This window comes from Leuciscus leuciscus (assembly GCF_965113295.1).
Source record: "Leuciscus leuciscus genome assembly, chromosome: 13".
Classification (NCBI taxonomy): domain Eukaryota; kingdom Metazoa; phylum Chordata; class Actinopteri; order Cypriniformes; family Leuciscidae; genus Leuciscus; species Leuciscus leuciscus.
Genome location: NC_138737.1, coordinates 21,004,559 through 21,023,396, shown reverse-complemented (window position 1 = coordinate 21,023,396; position 18,838 = coordinate 21,004,559). Strand labels below are relative to the sequence as shown.

General features: G+C 38.0%; 1 protein-coding gene and 1 long non-coding RNA gene across 4 annotated transcripts in view; both read right to left on the bottom strand.

The window, feature by feature from the left end:
* ncor2 (nuclear receptor corepressor 2) overlaps positions 1–18,838 on the bottom strand; it is a 128,305-nt gene that overhangs the window by 46,218 nt on the left and 63,249 nt on the right. For all 3 annotated transcript variants that reach the window (XM_082188066.1, XM_082188067.1, XM_082188068.1), the window contains exons 4-6: positions 18,072–18,249; positions 5,381–5,569; positions 2,719–2,832 (exon numbers count right to left, since the gene is read on the bottom strand). In XM_082188066.1, coding sequence (XP_082044192.1) covers positions 2,719–2,832; positions 5,381–5,569; positions 18,072–18,249 — 481 coding nt within the window. The remainder of the gene's footprint in view (positions 1–2,718; positions 2,833–5,380; positions 5,570–18,071; positions 18,250–18,838) is intronic.
* On the bottom strand, positions 9,046–14,341 carry LOC309512472. The gene is made up of 2 exons (XR_014211044.1): positions 13,253–14,341; positions 9,046–13,204 (listed from the first exon to the last, which is right to left on the bottom strand). It is a non-coding gene; the product is annotated as an uncharacterized lncRNA (long non-coding RNA).

Genomic DNA, 18,838 nt, shown 5'->3' with positions numbered 1-18,838 from the left:
CATGGCACCTTTAATAAGACAATTTCCTCTCCCACTGTGAATCGGTGTGATACTGGCACTTTAACAAAACTAGCTTCTGTATTCTATCTCATGGATTTCAGAGAGCATCGAGTGCTTCCTGGAAGAGAGCAGGAAGGAGTGAGCCCTCTTCGGCAGTATCGCAGCATGAGAGACCTTAATGGATTAAGAGATGGAGGGTGTGATTAAAAGATCACAGCAGGACGGAAGCCAGAACCACCTGACAGAGGAAACGAAAGTTCTGACCTGGATACACTTGAGGTAGAGAACCGTAAAAGGCAGATTAAATTATGATGGAGATACATGAAGCTTTCAGCAGGGTATGCAGAAATTTTGTGCCAAAAATGTGCCAGTAATCTGATCACTCAAACCTCAGGAGGTGGTTTGAGACGCAGACAAGACGCAACAACCAGAAAAAATAAATTAAAAAAATAAAAAAACACCACCACAATAACAAATAAAATGTGCTACATAGTGGACTCTCAGATGGCCCAAATACTAGATAACTGTCATCATGTTTTTTGTGCCTTTATATGCCTTTAACATACAGTATATCATATTTTAACAGATTATCACAGCCAAAACTCTATGTTACTAACAGATATGTTAGTAATGAAGTACTTGAAGTCAATTTCTCATAAAAACAAGATGCAAATAAATATTTTATATTATATATAAGCCCTACCCCCGGTTTGAGACTCTCTTCTTTAATCCTCTAGTCTCTCCCCACTAGAGGGACCACTAGCACCACAGACACATTGTATACTGTGTGACTTTCTACAACTGCATCCTAATTTACATAGAATCCATTGTATATAATATGCAAGCTTAAGAGTAGTGCACCCCAAATCACAGTGCCTCAAAGTATTTCAAAGGAGCCTAGATGGAATGCTATTTCCATTTGGATTTTCTGTAAAGGTTCTGTTGGGACTTTTTCATTAATTTACTGTAGACAAGTACAGGCAAGGAATAATGTCAAAATTTCCAGCTAGAGCCTAATGTTATAGTCGCATCAATACACAAATGTATGACAAGGTGGTACATGACAATTCTGGTGTACTGTCTTTACACAAATTAACAAGTATGTATTATGCTTTTAACAGCAATTTAGGACACAGTGTGAGAATTAAGATTAGCCAATGGTTCTGAGAGAGTCTCTAGAGCTGGAGAAGTGGTGTGATTCAGCATAATGGACTGTGTCTCTGAGTCATGTGGTGGTGGAGGGGCTGAGTTCACCACCAATTGACTGCAGCACCTCATTACACATTTCACAGCTCGTTTCTCTCATTAAGATCTGTCACAGCTGTTTGACTTACCTGTGTCTGTTCAGAGATGACTTTAGGAACATAGGAATATACACACATATATATACATAGTACTGTGCAAAAGTTTTAGGCATGTTAGTATTTTAACCCCCAACTTTTTTTTAAGCCAGTCATTTATATCTTTTGCTGTAGTTTGTCAATAGGAAATATCAGTTTACATTTCCAAACATTTATTTTGCCATTGTAATAATCCAGCAAGATTTCTGTATGCAAGGAGTCTGACAACAGCCGGTATGCTCCACACAGAGATCTGATCTCACCATCAACAAGTCTGTCTGTGATTACATGAAGAAACAGAAAATGATACAGACAAAATTCAGAACTGTGGCTAAGTCTCCACAAGACACTTGAAGAAACCAACATTCAAAACTACAGCACTGTGAAAAATTTTAGGCACTTGTGTAAACATGCTGTAAAGTGAGGAGGCTTTCAAAAATAATGTCATAAATAGATTGTATTTATCAATTAACTTAACTAAATCAGATCAATAGTTGGTGCGACCACCCTTTGTGTTTAAAACAGCTTTTGTCTGTGGTACACTTTTAGTTTTTCAGGTAGCTTTGTAGGCATGTTTCCATTTTTGGTGTGAAAATGCAAAATACTAAACTTTTGCACAGTACTTATATATATTAGGGCTGTCACTTTTGTGAAAAAATCCTGTTCGATTTTTGAGACATAAGTGTTCATTGAATCGATTGTAAAATCGATTTTCCATGTCTAAAGACGTTTCCATATAGGCAAATCCACGGACAACTAACAGGCATTAGGACGAACATAAAGAGGGCGCTTGAGACGCGCACAAGTCAGCAATATTTCTGATGATTTATTGGCGTGAAGTTTCGTGCACAGTGACAAACAGGAGTGCAACATTCTCGAAAAACAATAAGCAGAGTGGACTGCCATAACATCAATGAAAAACATTACTGCAGGCTTCAACATGGCTGTGTTTACGATTATAAATGTCTAAAAAATTGCGCCTACGTAGGTGATTGTAGCCCATAGCCTGAATCTGTATCTGTATGCATGAGACTGTCTGCATACCGGCAGAATTCACATTTTTGTAGTAAAAAGACACATTATGCAGAAGTATAATTTACTGTTATGTGTGTTTGTCAGAGCCTGCAGTTGCTCTGTGATGCGCGTTTGCTGCGGGCGCATCGTGACGAGCTGGACGCGCTCCGAGAAGGCCATTAAAATCGATTCCCTATTTTCGTTTTCGAAACTTGTGTTGGTTGGTCCGATCGATTGTGCAATCGATTTTCGAACGCAAAGTGACAACCCTAATATATATATACATATACATACACACACACACACACACGCACACACACAGTATGTAAGATGCAGTATGTGCAGTGAATGTTTTTGTTCTCACCCTGTTTTCATCATAGATGATCTGGACAAGGCTGCGGTGTTTGGCTTCACTGGGTGGAGGTGAGATGGTGCGCTCTGGCTCCTGGGGTTTCGCAGCCTCTTCCTCCAGTTGTTGCTAAAAGATAATACAGAGCATGAAAGACCTTCCTAACAACGGCGACTGCCATAAATCAATAATGACAAAGATTACAAATAAAATAACTAGAGATGCACCGATACTACATGTTTCCGCCGATAATGATAGCCGGTTTTTCAGAATGATATCTGCCGATGTAGACATCAATAGTTCGATTTTTCTTAAGGAAAATAATTCTGCAAACTATACAGGGAACCTTCTCATTTGGTACACTATAATATTATAGTTTACAAGTAACAACAGAGGTATTATAATACTGCTATTTATTTTCAGATATAATAATTACACGCCAATAAAAAGTGTTTGTATACAACACAGATGCACATAAGCAGTTTTAATAAGCACTTGTCTTCATGGGAAATGTATTCAAACATGCATATTTAGTTAACTAATCGTTTTTTTTAGCTAACTAATGAACTGTGAACATCAGATAACTTTCCTGAGGTAAATGCAACATTAAGTGACATTGTTCACAAGCTGTTAGATTTATTGACATCTTTCCATGGTTGAAACAAGTGATTACATGAGACAGGTTTCGGTAAGTTGTACTGCATCATTCAACATACCTTCATACATGAAATCCATGTACTGTATGTTTTTAAGTTATTTTATAACTTGTAATAATGTGGAAGAAAAGACTTGTGCTCTGGTTGCCGCTTAAACTGAGGCACTACAGCCATCTGTCACGTCACATTTAAGAGTGTCAAAACACAATTTATTGTTTAAATTTCATAATAAAATGGACAGAATTTGAAAGATGACACTATGTTTCGTATCAGAAGTAACAAAGCACAAAGCTCTTTCAAATTATTGGATGGGAGGCGCACTACATTAACTTGCCCTCAATTCAACACGAGACATTTTTTCTTCACACACAGTATGAGTTGCAGTCCGACATGTTTTTTCCACACCCTTTTGATTGACAGGATATAATCGGCCCTGATCGTCGGCTGTTTTTAAACAAGTGACTAATGGCCTATCCATCGGCGCATCTCTAAAAATAACTATACTGAAACTCTTATTTATACTGATGAAAGAAGACTAATGTAACTACTGAAATAAGCAGACAGACACAACAAGGATCCAATATTATGTGAGCTAATTTTAACGCTACCACCACATCAGAAGTAATGACAGAAAAGTTATCTGATTGGCTGAAGAGCACTAACGCTTTAGCTAAGAGAGTCAGCGAGACAACTTTATAGTCAAAGATTAATGATTTTAAAAAATCAGTTTACACACAGATACACACACGAACACAGAGGCCCTGCCTGCAATGAAATCCTGAAATAGGCCTCCTTGCAAACATAAGCCCAAACTCATATGGCTCAGCTCTAGTGCAGGATCAAGATGCTGTGTGTGCGCTGAGTTAAAGAAAATAAACGAGCCGCCCCGCCGAGCTCACAGACAGACAAACACACGGTAATCTGATATTCTCACTTCTCTCTTCCCTCCATCACTCCCCCGCTTTACGTTAAAGTTTACCGCACCATTTAATTGCCCCAGATGTTTTAATGCTTGAAGCAAACCTGAGGGGAGAGGAGAGAGATGGACGGGGTCCGTTACCTCACTGAAAATAGATGCCAAATCTTTCAGAAAAAAAACAGTATGGGGTTGTGGGACAGATGAGGAGAGGTTCATTTTTCTTGGTAGCGTGACTGTACTTATACAACCACTCAGGCTCAAAGCCGTTTCACTCCCTCTCCAATCCTCCATCGACCCCACAATGGACTAGCCCATGGAGCGCAGGTGGCTTCGATTTATTGAGCAGCAGTTTGGACACGGTCCAAAACCTCAAGTGAATGGGGGGGTCTGTTTTACAAGAAGACAAGGTCTGCTTATATATTTTCTGCAATGGCCCTGATAAAAAAAAAAAAAGACACTAGAAATATCAGAGAATAAGTTCTAATGCAACCTTATAAAATAGTCTTATTATACATGCATTTACTCATGTGCAAATTAAAACATATAATAGTTGAATGTACTTGATGCAATTATTCCGCTGAAATAAGTGACCTAAAATTATACTGCTGCATTAACGTTTGAAGTAGACCACTGAGTAATGGCACTGCCAAGAGAGAGAAAGAGAGCTTGAGAGGGAGAGAAAAAGGAAGGAAGGAGACCGAGAGGAAACAGAGGAAGTTTGTTTGTAGCCGTGTGGCCCTGCTGAGGCAATAACCACACAATAATCACAACTCTGCTCCCCGCACACACACTCGTCTACTACTGCTACCAGACTCAAAGCGTCCAGATTACATAACACTAACTCCACTGTGGATGAAAAGTATCTACTTGTGCTTATTACTGAGCTGTACTTAGAAATAAATCCTTGTCCTCTGCTAAATAAAAAGCTTTGCAATGCTTTCCTGGTGCTTATTTTAAAAGGCCAACTTTTCCTGAAAAAAGGATTTTAGGATCCTTTATGCAAATAAATGGGCAGAATGTGCTTGGCGGGGAGGATTCATAAAGTTGCTATCTAAATTTCTCTACATATTTACAGCTTCAAGATAACTGGGATGAAGCTTACCTGTTTTTTACGCAGTTTGCATATCTGCTGCTCCACCATGGTGATCTCCCGGTCCACACGGTCCATGTTCTGGATTAGCTCCTCTTTGGAGAGGCGGGAGGGAACCAGGTCCAGGTCAGCCTCCATGGGCACCGGGCTCACAGGAGAGATGGGCTCAATCTTTCCAATAGAACTGCTGCTGCTGTGCTCCTGCATAAAAACATCATTGTACTTATTCAGAACTTGTAGATGCTTTGTGGTGTTTGTCAGAGCTGTGGGCTTAAATGACTTTTCCTCTGATTAACACGTACAATAAGTACCACATACAATAAGCGCATTTGTGCGTTTGAAACGACTTGCGTGTCAAGGTTTCAATCACCTTATAGGTTTGGGGATTTGAACAAACCCCTAAGCATGAGCAATAGCAATAGTGATGCACGCCTTGGCAAGCACCACAAATTAATACAATTCAGCACTTCAGGTTTTTTTTTTTTTTTTTTTTTACATTTTGGGTTCTTGGAGATAGATACAATGCACTCATTCTTCTCTAAAGAATGATGGTTACAACACAAAACCGCTTAGAGACTGTTTAGCAGTAAAATCTTATAATAAACTGGTGAATGTACACACAGCAGATCAGTGGTTGAGACTATTGGAAAATCAGCTAGTTTAAAGTGTGGTAAAGAGCTTCTGGGTTCATCCTCTCACATGAAGAGAATGTTATATAAGAGGAGTGATCGGGGAGGGCGCCTGCTGTTCTCTCTCTCATCACCCCTTAAAGATCACTCAGGCAGAGCAGTCCTCAAGGCAAATGCCTGGACTGTGTGGACAGAATCACCAAACTAAAATACAATAACAAATAATAACAATAAACACCAACAACATTTTTAGTGGCATCTGACTTTACTGGCATCTGGCTCACGTGAAATATTATGAGAATATAGACAATGCAAATGCCATGTTCCATAATTAATCTCATCTTCATGAAACCCCTCAACATTAAAATATGTGGCTAAAATATCCAATTCCAGGATGTCCATGGAAAGAGAGAGACAAAGCCCAAGGACCAAGGACACCCTGAGAGCCTTGCTAATGTTCAAAACATCCCTATGGGCATTCCAAACTTCAGGCGGGATTTAACACTTGAAAGAGGATTTGACAGAGTCACTTTAGGACTCAAAGCTGTATACACACACATACACACACTCTCTCTCACTCACACATACACACAGAGTGTAGAACGAAAAGGGAAATGAGTGCATGAGAATTAAAACACCAAGCTGCTTTATATAAACAAACCTGTGCTAAGAAATGGATATGCCCTGCAGTAACCTTCACACAAACAGGTACAAGTGCCAACACACACATTCTTGTACATCTATCTTTGTGAGGACATTCATTGACACAATGCAATCTCCAGCTCCTTACACTAGCCCTACCCATCGCTACTAAGTGCCTAACACGAACCCCTACCCTAAACCTACCCTTAACCTTATTATAAGTCTTTAAAGGGGTCTCAGAAAGTGTGGACCAGCCAAAATCTCTTCACAACTTTGTGAATCAAAACTACGCCTTTCCTAGTAAAAAATAAACTTGATTTTATAAAATCAATGAATAAGCAACAGCTGAAACCAAACCAAACCAAACATGTCAATCTCTGTGTAACAATTTATTAAAGCCACAAAATAAACTTCCTTCCATAAAATAAGTATAATGAACTACGCAAAAAGCATCTGAATGTCTCCAACACATTTATAAGTACCCAAATATAAATATTTCACCCCTCACAGGCATTATCACATCCGTCAAAAACTTGTCTGGCTGTCCGTTGGACTATTAGAATTAAAAGCATTGACACAACACACTCATGGGCATCAACAACTTCAATGAATACTAAGAAAGAAATAATTATTACCTTACGATCCATCTGTTTTATAGTATAAATTTGTATAAATTTGTATAAGTATAAATTTGATCTTCACTCGATGAAATTCAATCGGAATGATCAGGGAACAGAGAGAAATACTTCCCACTGCATTCTAAACGGAATAAACGCCAACTGCAAAACTTCACCAGGTTAGTGAATTTTAATGCACAAACAAAATCAGCAATGCAAGTTTGAGAGGTGGCGCCCCGCCAAATCTCGCGAGAATCACGACTTGCTTTACGGCACGACGTCACATACATTAACAACATATGAAGCATCCTCTATGGAAGACACTAGCACGCATTTCAGACGTGAATCACGGCAGAGTCGACGAAGAAAACGAAGAAAGTGCGGTCGGAAGAGTGCAGAGACGGCTCAGAGTGAGTGGTATTTACGACAGTAACGTTACTCCACAAGTTAAATACAAGTGCTCCACAGTGACTCTAGTGGTCGCTGTTTGAGAAAAACGGAAACTGCATAGTGTGCCTTTAAAGCACAACAAGATTGTTATTTAAATTTGATGTCTGCATGTTCTACGTGTCTGAGTGAATGAGTGGCAGTTTTGTCTACTACACAAAGTTTGGAAGTTCTTAAAGAAATAAAAATATATCACTATTGTAAAGTAGTACGTACTTAAAGTAATAATAATACAGTTAATTAAAACATTTAAAAGAATATCATAGAATGTAATTTTTTTGTAAATGTTTTATTTAAACTGTAAATCTGTTTTGTGAAGCACCTTGTTAAAACATTTAAGGATTTTTTCTAATCTAATTTAATTAGGCTACATAAAAAAAAAAAAAGATTAATTAAATTGTTAACGTTTTATACATTCATCTGATTACCACCGTTTTTGTTACAAAATGTTATATATTTTCTGGATTCTGTGTTTTATGAGTTAAAAGAGACAACACAGAACTCCTAAAGAAACATTTTATAGCTTACTATTACTCATTTTTATAAATAGGTCAAGTTTTTTTTTTTTTTTTGATTAGATGGTTTGATTTATGCTTTTAGCTTTTTGATTATGCAATTAAATCATTAAAATGGAATGACAAAATTTCAATCTGAAAACCTGGAATAAAAAAAAATAAAAAAAGATTTCATACGGCCTAAGGTGAACATAAGAGATTTCCTTCAAAAACAGAAAAAAAAAATTATTATCGACTCCAAAGTTTTGAATGGTAGTGTATATTCAAATAACTCATTTTCAAAATACACAAGTCTTTTTGATATACACATTTATCTCAGACCTCAAGAAAAAAAAAAGAAAAAAAAATCTCTCAGATCACGATATGACACTTGACACTAATATCAAATGCAGTGCCATTTTGACTGTGTCAGTGATTATGAGATGACTGGACAGTGTGTTGTGGTGACATTTCAGCTCTCAGCTGCCATGACAACATCTGTGGCAAAACAACCCACCACAGTGGACATACCAGTACATGCGTTTGTGTATTCGCATTTCACTTCTGTTCCAGGACCATTTCATACAATGATTCACGTTACGGACATGAATGATACCTCAAATCACATGGCTTGAAAATTAAAAAGCATTACTAGGGCAAACAAAACTAGAAATGACTACTAGCAGTGACCAAGCAGTACAGCAACTGGCACATGAATGTGGTTTTAGTGATAAGATTTTTGTCAGGCCGACGGTTAGCGCTGGGTATCGTTCAACATTTTTCAATTTCGATACCGATACCTTGACTTCGATTCCGGTTCCTGAACGATCTTCTTTTTTTTTTTCTAAAAGAATTTTATGAAATCCATTTTAAAAAGATTACATTACATATTACATAAATAAAAAATAAAAGTTAAATTTTTTCAGTTTGTTGACTTTTTTACAGACTCAATGATTCATATAGGCCACTGGGGGAGGAATAAATGCTTCGTACTCAAGCGCACGCATAAAGTTGGTGTTGCTGCGTGCGCCTATAGAGAGAAATGCACCTTTCATTAGGATTACATAATGAGAGAGAATTGAGAACTGATTCTTTTAAAAGAAGACAAGGCAAGTAGCCTATATGCAGAGCTTCGGTTCATTTGTGACGTCCTCCAGTTCTTCTTGCAGTCGAAGACGGAGCAACTTTATGCTCTTAAGTTTATTCCATGCACTGTCAAGTGCTTCATCAGATTTGTCGTGTTGCCGATCTTATTATCTTGTCGCAAATATTGAATCGTGCGCTGTTGGCATCGAGCCTGGTGAAATGTAATCACACTTTTGATCTTTTACACATCTTTTACATCTATGGGGGTTGAGATGCTTACACACTACAGTCTCTGGACGTAACTGGCGTAAATTAGTGGCTGCATCCGAAAACGTAGGCAGCTGGCTTGTTGCCTCGCTGCCCTATCAGGCAATGACTTCGCAGGCAGCGTTTGCGCACAAAGGTTCCTCACAAAACTGATTTCAGAAAGACTTCTGAGGCAGTGTTACGGTTTAATGATCTACAGCAAAATAGAGCGAGCTTTGGTGAAAACTAAGTGAATATTTAAATGACTATAATAGTGGAAAATATTAATAATTTTTTTTACATTTACATACAAACTGATGACCAGCCACAACTTTCAGACGCCATCTTTATTTTTCTAGCTCAACGGTCACAGAATGGAAAGCACAGGATTGTGGGATATCAAAAGGCAGCAAAGGATACAGCTATGCTGCCTTCAAAAATCGATCAGATGAAGGTATCTCAGGAGACAGGAAATTAAACTAACATTGCATTCGGACATGTCTTGATGCCTTCCGACCTTGGAATGCGTCCTCCGAAGGCAGCATTTATCAATTATCGGACGCAGCCAGTGTTTTTCTTGATTCCTCGCTACACCCAATCATGCAGCATGCTTATTGGCTCACTGACGTTGACGAGATTAACCCCTTAGGTGTCGAAATTTTGTACCGAACGACAAGAGATTTTTTGATACTCAATGGTAATCGAAGCAATTCGGTTGGTGCCTAAAAAGTATCGAACTCGATACCCAGCCCTACCGACAGTACAAAAATTTAAAATCCCATAGATTTTCACTGGATTTTAGCCATATCTAAAGACTTAGACTGAGCCCTTGGCTTGGCCCAGTAAACAACTACCGATCAACCACCTAGAACAACCTAGGATCGTGTGGCACTTCAGAATCGATTGTTCATCCCAGTTAGGGCTGGGTATCAATACCTATGTCCCGATCCGATTTGATTTCGATTCGATTGTACAATTTTCACTGGCCCTGCCACAAAATAATAAATGAATAAAATGGCCTAGTTATTGTTTTCGTTGTTTTTGACTCATGTGTCCTTATATTGTAATAAATAAGGTTATGACACCAACATTTTAGATACCAGTGTAAATGAACAATTTGATTCAAATTTTCCAATTCCACAGCTAAAACTACTACCCAACTAATATAAATTTCAATGATTATTAAAGACAAGTAAACAGTCATTAATAAAAAAAGAACAAATAATCCAAACACAAGCAATAGCACAAATTAATAAATACAACAGATCAAAGATCCAAATGAAATAATCAGTGCTTTTCAGGTAGGTCTACGAGTAGTTTTCAGGTAAAAAAATTTAATAAAGTAATCAAATGTAAAATAATACTGCATATAATCTTCACTGTACAAATTAAATAAAAGGTTAATCCTTATTAAAGTTACAAAAAAGTTATCCAGTGAAAAGCAGGTAGTGATATCCTTGTTTTTTGTAGTTTGATTAACATTAAAACACAGACAGCGGCAGGAATATCAGGCTGCTGTCACTAAGACTAATGCACGGATCCAATATAATGATACACGTGTTGTCTTTCTCTACTGTTTTCTAAGTCATAACCGACTGTGTTTACTAGGATACTCGCCAAAGCGGGCATTTTGAGATAAACCGGAGTGAATGTATCCGTTCAATCACAAGGAGACGTGAAAGAATTCATTTTATTATTTGCACGCGGTCTAACTGAGACGAGCAGCTTTCTGTGTGCTTCAGATGTGCACACACAAAACTTCTCAAACAGTGCACTCAAGTTCTCTTATGTCTTCTTGCTGAAGTTGACAAGGTGTGAAAACGCACCCTACTTTCGTGACAATGCAGCACTAGCCTGTTCATGACAGTTGCTTCTACTGTCCTGAACGTCTTTCACGCTGAAAAGCGCACCTGCATCCGCCATGTTAAGCGGTGAAAGAATGATAAGGTCGGGTAAGGATAACGATAACAATATCATATTAAACGTCTGCGGAAATAAATACGGAAAAAAGATTGAGAATCGATATCGAATCGACCACATTTTAAAAATCAATTTTTTTGCCCAGCCCTAATCCCAGCACAGATCAGCATTAGTCAATCTAAAGAGACGTGAAGAACATGTAAAATCCAGTTCTGAGCTCAGACTCAATAACACGTTTATGAATCATGTGCTGTCGGGGTAACACGAGTCATCTGACACCCTGAGCTGTAACAAGCCATTAGACACAGATGTGCTGGTTCACACCTGTCAGTGCGTTGCAGGTATGCTGCAAATGGCATACACAGCCCACAATAGTGTATGTGAGAGACTCTTCCCCACCCTGAGCTTTCAGTTCCACTCGCTCAGTTTCATGAGTGTCATCGAGTATGACAGCTCTTACATAAAGAGAGGGAGAGATCTCCTCAGTCCACTTTGACTTGAGTGTCCTTTCAAAAGTCCCACTGCCTGTCTCTCACCCAAACATGCTCAAATCCTCATGTAAATATCCTCTATCGCTCAACCGTCACATCTAGGTCAGCTCCATTACTAATTAATTACTGTTGCACAATGGTTTCCACCTACACACACACACACACAGTTCTGCCTGCAAGCCCCATATTGTCATAGCTGCTAAAAATAGACAAAAGCTTTAGGGGGAAGTCATAATAACTCAGCACAACAACTCTGGATAGAGAGCGTGATCACACTGACCTTAGAGCACAACTAACACAGGCTTGCTCTAAGGGTGTAATCATTCTGCCCTTTACATCACGCCATAAGCAAGAGGTGTGATCACAGTGACCTTAATCCTGCTGCACACACACAAACTCGGATGCACAAAAAAGGGTAGGGCTGTGCGATTAATGTAATTGATTTTCGATTTAGATTTTGGCTTCCAACGATTATGAAAACAAGATAATCAAGGTAAAATTATTATTGTTCTGCTGTCACATTGCGAGTTGTTTCATTCCTCCCCTAAGCCAAACTTAACATCCAAATCAGCCGAATAAGTGAGTGTTGTAAAATGCAGTCTACTGTTGCTAAACTGCGGGACGTGCCTGATATTAAACAGTGTCATTAAAAGAGCATTAAGCCATGAAAGAGATACTGTTCCCCAGGCGGCTTTCTGTGCACAAGGTCCGAGACGGAGCGGAATGCGCATAGGCAAAGTATACTGCGGTCAAATAGCCTACACACAAAAATGTTAAAATGCCATTTTGGTAAGTATCCTTGTCGTTAACACAGTCAGTTATGTCTTAAGTGAATGTAAACAGTTGAGAAAGAAAACGTGTGTATAACAGTATAATGGATCCGTGCATTCTGTCTTAAAGTGACAGCAGTGACCAAATGACTGCTTTATGTGTCATTAATGTTTATCGAACAACAAAACAAATATAAAATCAATCACTGCTTTTGAATAAACAACTTTTGTAGCTTTAATAAGGATAATTCTATATTTAATGTACACTGATATGCTGTGTTATTTTACATTTGATTACTTTATTCACTTGTAGGCTATTACTTATCTGAATACAACTGTTAGTACATCTTCCTGAAAAACTTAAAGCACTGTTTATTTAATTAGTAATTTTTCTGTTGTATTTATTTGTACATTTTGTCTGTAATTAGTTTCTTTGTTCTTATTGTATTGCTGACTGTTTACTTGCCTTCTGTAACTGTTTTGAAGACCTTTCACTTGCTATTACATACATACATAAATACATAATATATACATACATATACATTACAATGATATATATATATATATATTAGGGATGTCAACGATTAATCGACGATCGATTAATTGTCGATAATACATTTAATCGATACAACTTATCGATCATCGATTAAGCAGGTCTTCTTGTGCGTGCGCGCTGCTCAACCGCGAAACATGTAAAGCGAGCGCGCCGGAGTTATGTTTGGGACCATTTTACACCTTCATCATGACTATAAGTTTGCGTGTGCATTCGCAGCCTTTTGTTTTGTGCAAATGTAAGTTGTAATACTGTTTATTTTCTGTAGGCCTATCTATATCTGATTTATCTCATATTGGATGCATTTGGTTAAGAATTAACTCTGTAGTAAAGCGTCAGCTTCAGCGCGCGCAGCTAAAACGGCAGTGCACGACTAATAATGACTATTGGGACTGTAATATTACATAACATTATAAAGAGAACAATATTGTAATAAAACATTGTGAATTATTTGGGTTTAGTTGCCGTGTCGCGTTGCTCCAGGAAGAGTGCGTCCACAACATGAGTAGTTCTGAATGAATGGCACCTAACTTAGTTCAAGTTCACTTGTGCATGAATTTGCGTCATTTTGTGCAGATATAATTTGTAATATTATGTTTATTTTGAATATATCTGATTAATCTCATATAGGATGCGTTTCTTTTAGATAAATAACGTGCTAGCAAAGTGCTCCAGTTTAACGGTAGCAGATTCATTCAGCGCGTGCAGTTGTTCCAGGAAGAGCGCGTCCACAACAGTCACACATTCTAAGCGCATATGAGGCAGCGTTGGTGACACGTTGTATTAGTAGTTATATTTGATTAATAAATAATTAATTTAATTATCAATCACATCGAAACATTTTACAATCCTACTAGCCCTTTATTTATATTTAAAACCATTCTAATTGATTTGGTGAGGAACATAGCGTTTTGAGCAGCATTTGCAGACCCTGTCATGCTGTTGGCCAAAGCCACTGCAGTAGACGCATATCGCAGTATTAAGGCTAACGATTAATCGATTAATTGATCGTTAATTTAAACGACGATCGATCATGGGAATTTGTGAAAATTGACATCCCTAATATATATATATATATGTATATATGTGTATGTATATATATATATATATATATATATATATATATATATATATATATATATATATATATATATATATATATATATGGCTTGGTTGAATTCTAATGTAGAATGCTGTCTGTTATTTCTTGATAACAGACGCCGCTAAGGATAACACACCATTGCCATGAAAAACGGAGCGTTGCTGTGGATGCAGGATTCTAACCGTAGAGACGGAACAGACTATTTTCTTTAGCGGAAGCAATACAATCGTTTTTAAAATCAATAAACTCAGTTTTAAATCAATATTTTGTGTCAAATTATTTATTTGGTAGGTAGCCATGTAATAAGCGGGATAATGTAGAGCGAGGCTGTTGCTATAGTGAATACAACCCCTTCAGGCTGATTCAAGACCCCTCCGCTTCGCGTCGAGGTCCTGATCAGCCTGTCGGGGTTGTATTCGCTATAACAACCGCCTCGCTCTACACTATCCCTTACATATTAAAGAAAGCTTTAACAAATATTCATCTATATTTAGTTTATATAGTAAACACTATGCAGTGTTATTTTACATTTAATTATTACATTTCTGTACCTGAATACTACTATTAGACCTTACTTTATTTGTAACTTTCTTATATTGTATTTATCTATGCTTGTAATTAGTGTATTTGTTCTTTTTTTTACTGACTGTTCACTTGTCTTTAATAATGTTTGAACTTTTTGCTGGTCCGAAAAATCATCTTATCCGTGAGGCCATCCTTAAAAATATTCTTGTTTGCCGTAACCCGACCGACCCAATTATTTATTTATTTTTCCTTTTAGTCCGACCGACTTGCCGGTTGTAAACTTGGGTTAAGACCGGCCAAATTATAATTTTTTTACTCTCCAAACAACTAATACAAATGCAATAAAATAATATTAATTATATTTTAGTAAGTATTGTGAAAATAATTGCCTAGGCCTACATACAAACGTAGGCTACGTTCTTTCTTTTAAATAAAAACCCGTGGCGTCATCTATGATTATGTTTACACCATTGGTTTACGCATGTCACACTATGGCCTGTACGTTCACTTTGTTTCATTCACTGTCACTTGGTAATGATGGCTGCGGCTGCAGTAAATAAAATGTTTGCGGTCACCGTTCAAAGTCATACGGGTTCGGGCACCATAATACATCTAAAAAATGCATTAAAACATCTCAACACCACGGCATGAAGTTCTGGAAAAACTGTGCCCAGATCTTTTCCCATCCCTTCTCCCCTCTAGTCTAACAGTTGACTGACCTGAAGGAATTTTGTGAATTCTAAAGTCATTTTAATGTATTTGTTTCCCTCTGAAAATCCACTTTCATTGAAATCTAGTGGCTTCTTTTTTTCTTGATTCTGCCAAAAAAATATTTTTTTCAAATAAATGCAGCTGGAATTAATGCAATTAATGCAATAAACATGTTTTTTGACAAAGATTTCAAATTGTTTGTGGTCTATATAACCTGCATCAGAATGAGGTTTGCAATGGTGCGTCCGAAGGCGCGTGTTGAAGACCCAGTCAGTGACGTCACGACAAGCAAATTTGTTTAAATTCATACCTACGTATAGCCTGGCTAACGTCAGACCTCGTCTCATTGAGACTTGGTCTGGGAACCACATGTTCATTTTCTCGTATTTGAGGCGTGGTTTACGAATGCCCAGAGCCGTTTATTGGGCGCTACGAATGTCTATCAAATGCGCCTGTACGTACCTCATAGCCAATCGTTTCAATTATACCAGATGACGTATGTAGAGTGACAGAAATTCGACGAGGAAGAAGACGAAATAAACTTGCGTTCTAAACTACTTAGAACACTATCTAAGGCTGCATCGAAAGGTAACTTCGCGTCTGATGCCATGTTGGATCCATAGATATAAACAAACTGCTTCGGTGTGTCGCATAGACGTCGTCATCGTCTTGCTGCTCCCTCCCCGTTCTGTGATTGGTTCCCTTTTTGAGGGGAAAATCTGGTCCATGGTGTCCAGGCTGCCTAGCAGCGTGAATAAAATCGCGCTGCGCGCAAGGCAGCATGGGGAAACCCAGGCTAACCTACGTAATCACCATGACCAAAATTGTACTTTTTTTTTTACATTGAATCTTGAAAAAAATATATAGACCTACCGACCCCTTTTTTATTTTTTTTTATTTTTTACTGCAAATATTTTTAAGGATGGCCTGACTCAAAAACCGTAGTATGATCCGAACTGTGAGTTTTCTGAAACGTTGCACCACTGCTGCAAATGCTTTAAAACTTTTGCCAACAGCATCGTGCCTCTTTCCGCACAATTTGACTCATCTCCTGAGTGTTATTGTTCCTCTGAGGAAGAGAATAAACTCTCTCTTATTAAGAGAATAAAAAAAAATCTCTCAAGCAGTCAATAAACACTCTCAGTATTGGCTATGTGATGCACACTTGGCAAAACCTGATACAGTCTGGTGACACCTACAGTTGTAAAGCACCAGAAATGAATCTCACATGGTGTGAGGCAGCAGTATGTTGTTATAAAGAGGCTGCATATACTCCACCTACACACACACCCTTCACAGAGCCCCTGACCTAGAAAAGAGAGTTCTTAAGATGTTGCAGAGTTATTCCAAACATCTGCCAGTGCCGTTTACCGTTACACCACATTCATTCACATATTCATTCCTTCTCAACCTAACAAATAAAGCCACAGCTGCCAGAGTCAGAAGTCAGAGATTCTGCTATTACTGACATAACTCTCTAAGATGCAATCTTTTAGACACTCACAACCCAAACAGTATTTAGACACACATATCTGTTCAGTGTTTCCCACAGGATTTTTGTTAAACTTTGGTGGGTGGTCCTCGGTCCCTCTAAGGGGGTCCGGGGGCATGCCGAGCTTTTATTTTGACATTAAATACAGTCAAGCTTTTATATTGGTGGAAAACAAGTTTACAAACGAGTCTCATTACAAATCTAGTGAAATGCTGTAATTGACAACTATGCAAATGTGAACAATAATGCGTAACTGCATTCCCAAATGCAAGCTAAACTCAGCACATGCACAGTTCACTGCATTCATTCACTGTGAACTGCGGAGGTGATCACGTGCTGATACCACAGATAAATCAATGTATGGGAAACACTGCTGTTCTTAGCAGGCTTGTGTGCTGGTAAATGGCAGTGTTGACCGGGTGATAAAAACTCAGGCCAACGGAAAATGACAGGCTGATTTACGAGGCCAATAAATATGGACTAAGTGATAATCTGCTGAACAGACTTATTATCACTCTTCTCTACAGTCAATCCATGTACAGCATGCAACATCCTTTCTATAGCCTAATCCCACAATAATCGCAACGCACAAGCCTGAGGATTCAGAGCCAGAACGTTAACTTTAAAGCTTCTTATTCTCCTATGCATCACGATTCTGAATTTAGTTTTTTCCCCGCATGTGTGCTATAGAGAGCCAGATTGTGTGTCATATTGTGCTTGCTGCCAATCAATCACACAAAACCACTGAACAAATATATACCTTTAAGCAATTGAATGCATCATTTTAGTATTCATAAAAAAAGAAAAAAAAAAAAAGATTTGAGACAAAAAGTTAAAACAAGTTCTTGGTTGTAGACTGTAATTGGCAATTCACTGGTAACTTGATTCCAGCCAAAGGCAGAAATATCCAGTAATTAGCAATAGTTACTAATCTGGCATCTGGGTTTTAACAACAGTCTGTAAATTAGATTTGCTGACCTTTGACATTTCCTCAGCTCCACCCACAGTGAGGGGCTGACGATGGGCTGAGTGACGAATAAGAGAATCCGTCCCGATTTCCAAGCGAGGACGCTTCATCTCAGAGTACTCCACTTCTGATTGGCTGCTGTGGTCCTGCAGGTAAATGTGTTCATATCGGATGTGGGACTCTTGACCTCTGTAGAGGAAGAAAAGAGCAGAAGTGAATTATGGGTAAGATTAACCTAATTTCAAAAGAATGTCAGGATGAAAAGGTTGACGAAGTGGATTCATCATTTTTACACATACTTAAGTTGACATTTAACAGCAGTTACATCAACAAAACACAACAGACCTCAGATGGGTGAATATGATTCCAGTAATACAAGACACTTCATATTCATAAGGAGGGCAAAACTTCATTTTATTCATTGGGAATTAATTGGATTATGAAAAAGTGGGTGTTTCATACCAGAATGAAGTCAAACTAAATGTGTAACATCAACTAGCAATTAATAATTACTGCATTAATTAACACAAGTTTGGAAAGGCTGCACTGCCTAAAAAGTTGACTTTAAACAAACCTCATAACGTATTTATTTCTAACAATTGAGGGAAAATAAACATTGTCCAATAAAATCTACAAAATACAATACAATGTCATGGATAACTGAGAATCCCCAAAGACATATGAACCAGCACTTATCACCAGCACTAGACATCCATTAAGGATGGGTCCAATGAAACAACCAGTAATACAAGACCAGTCAGGACATGTCATAATCTCT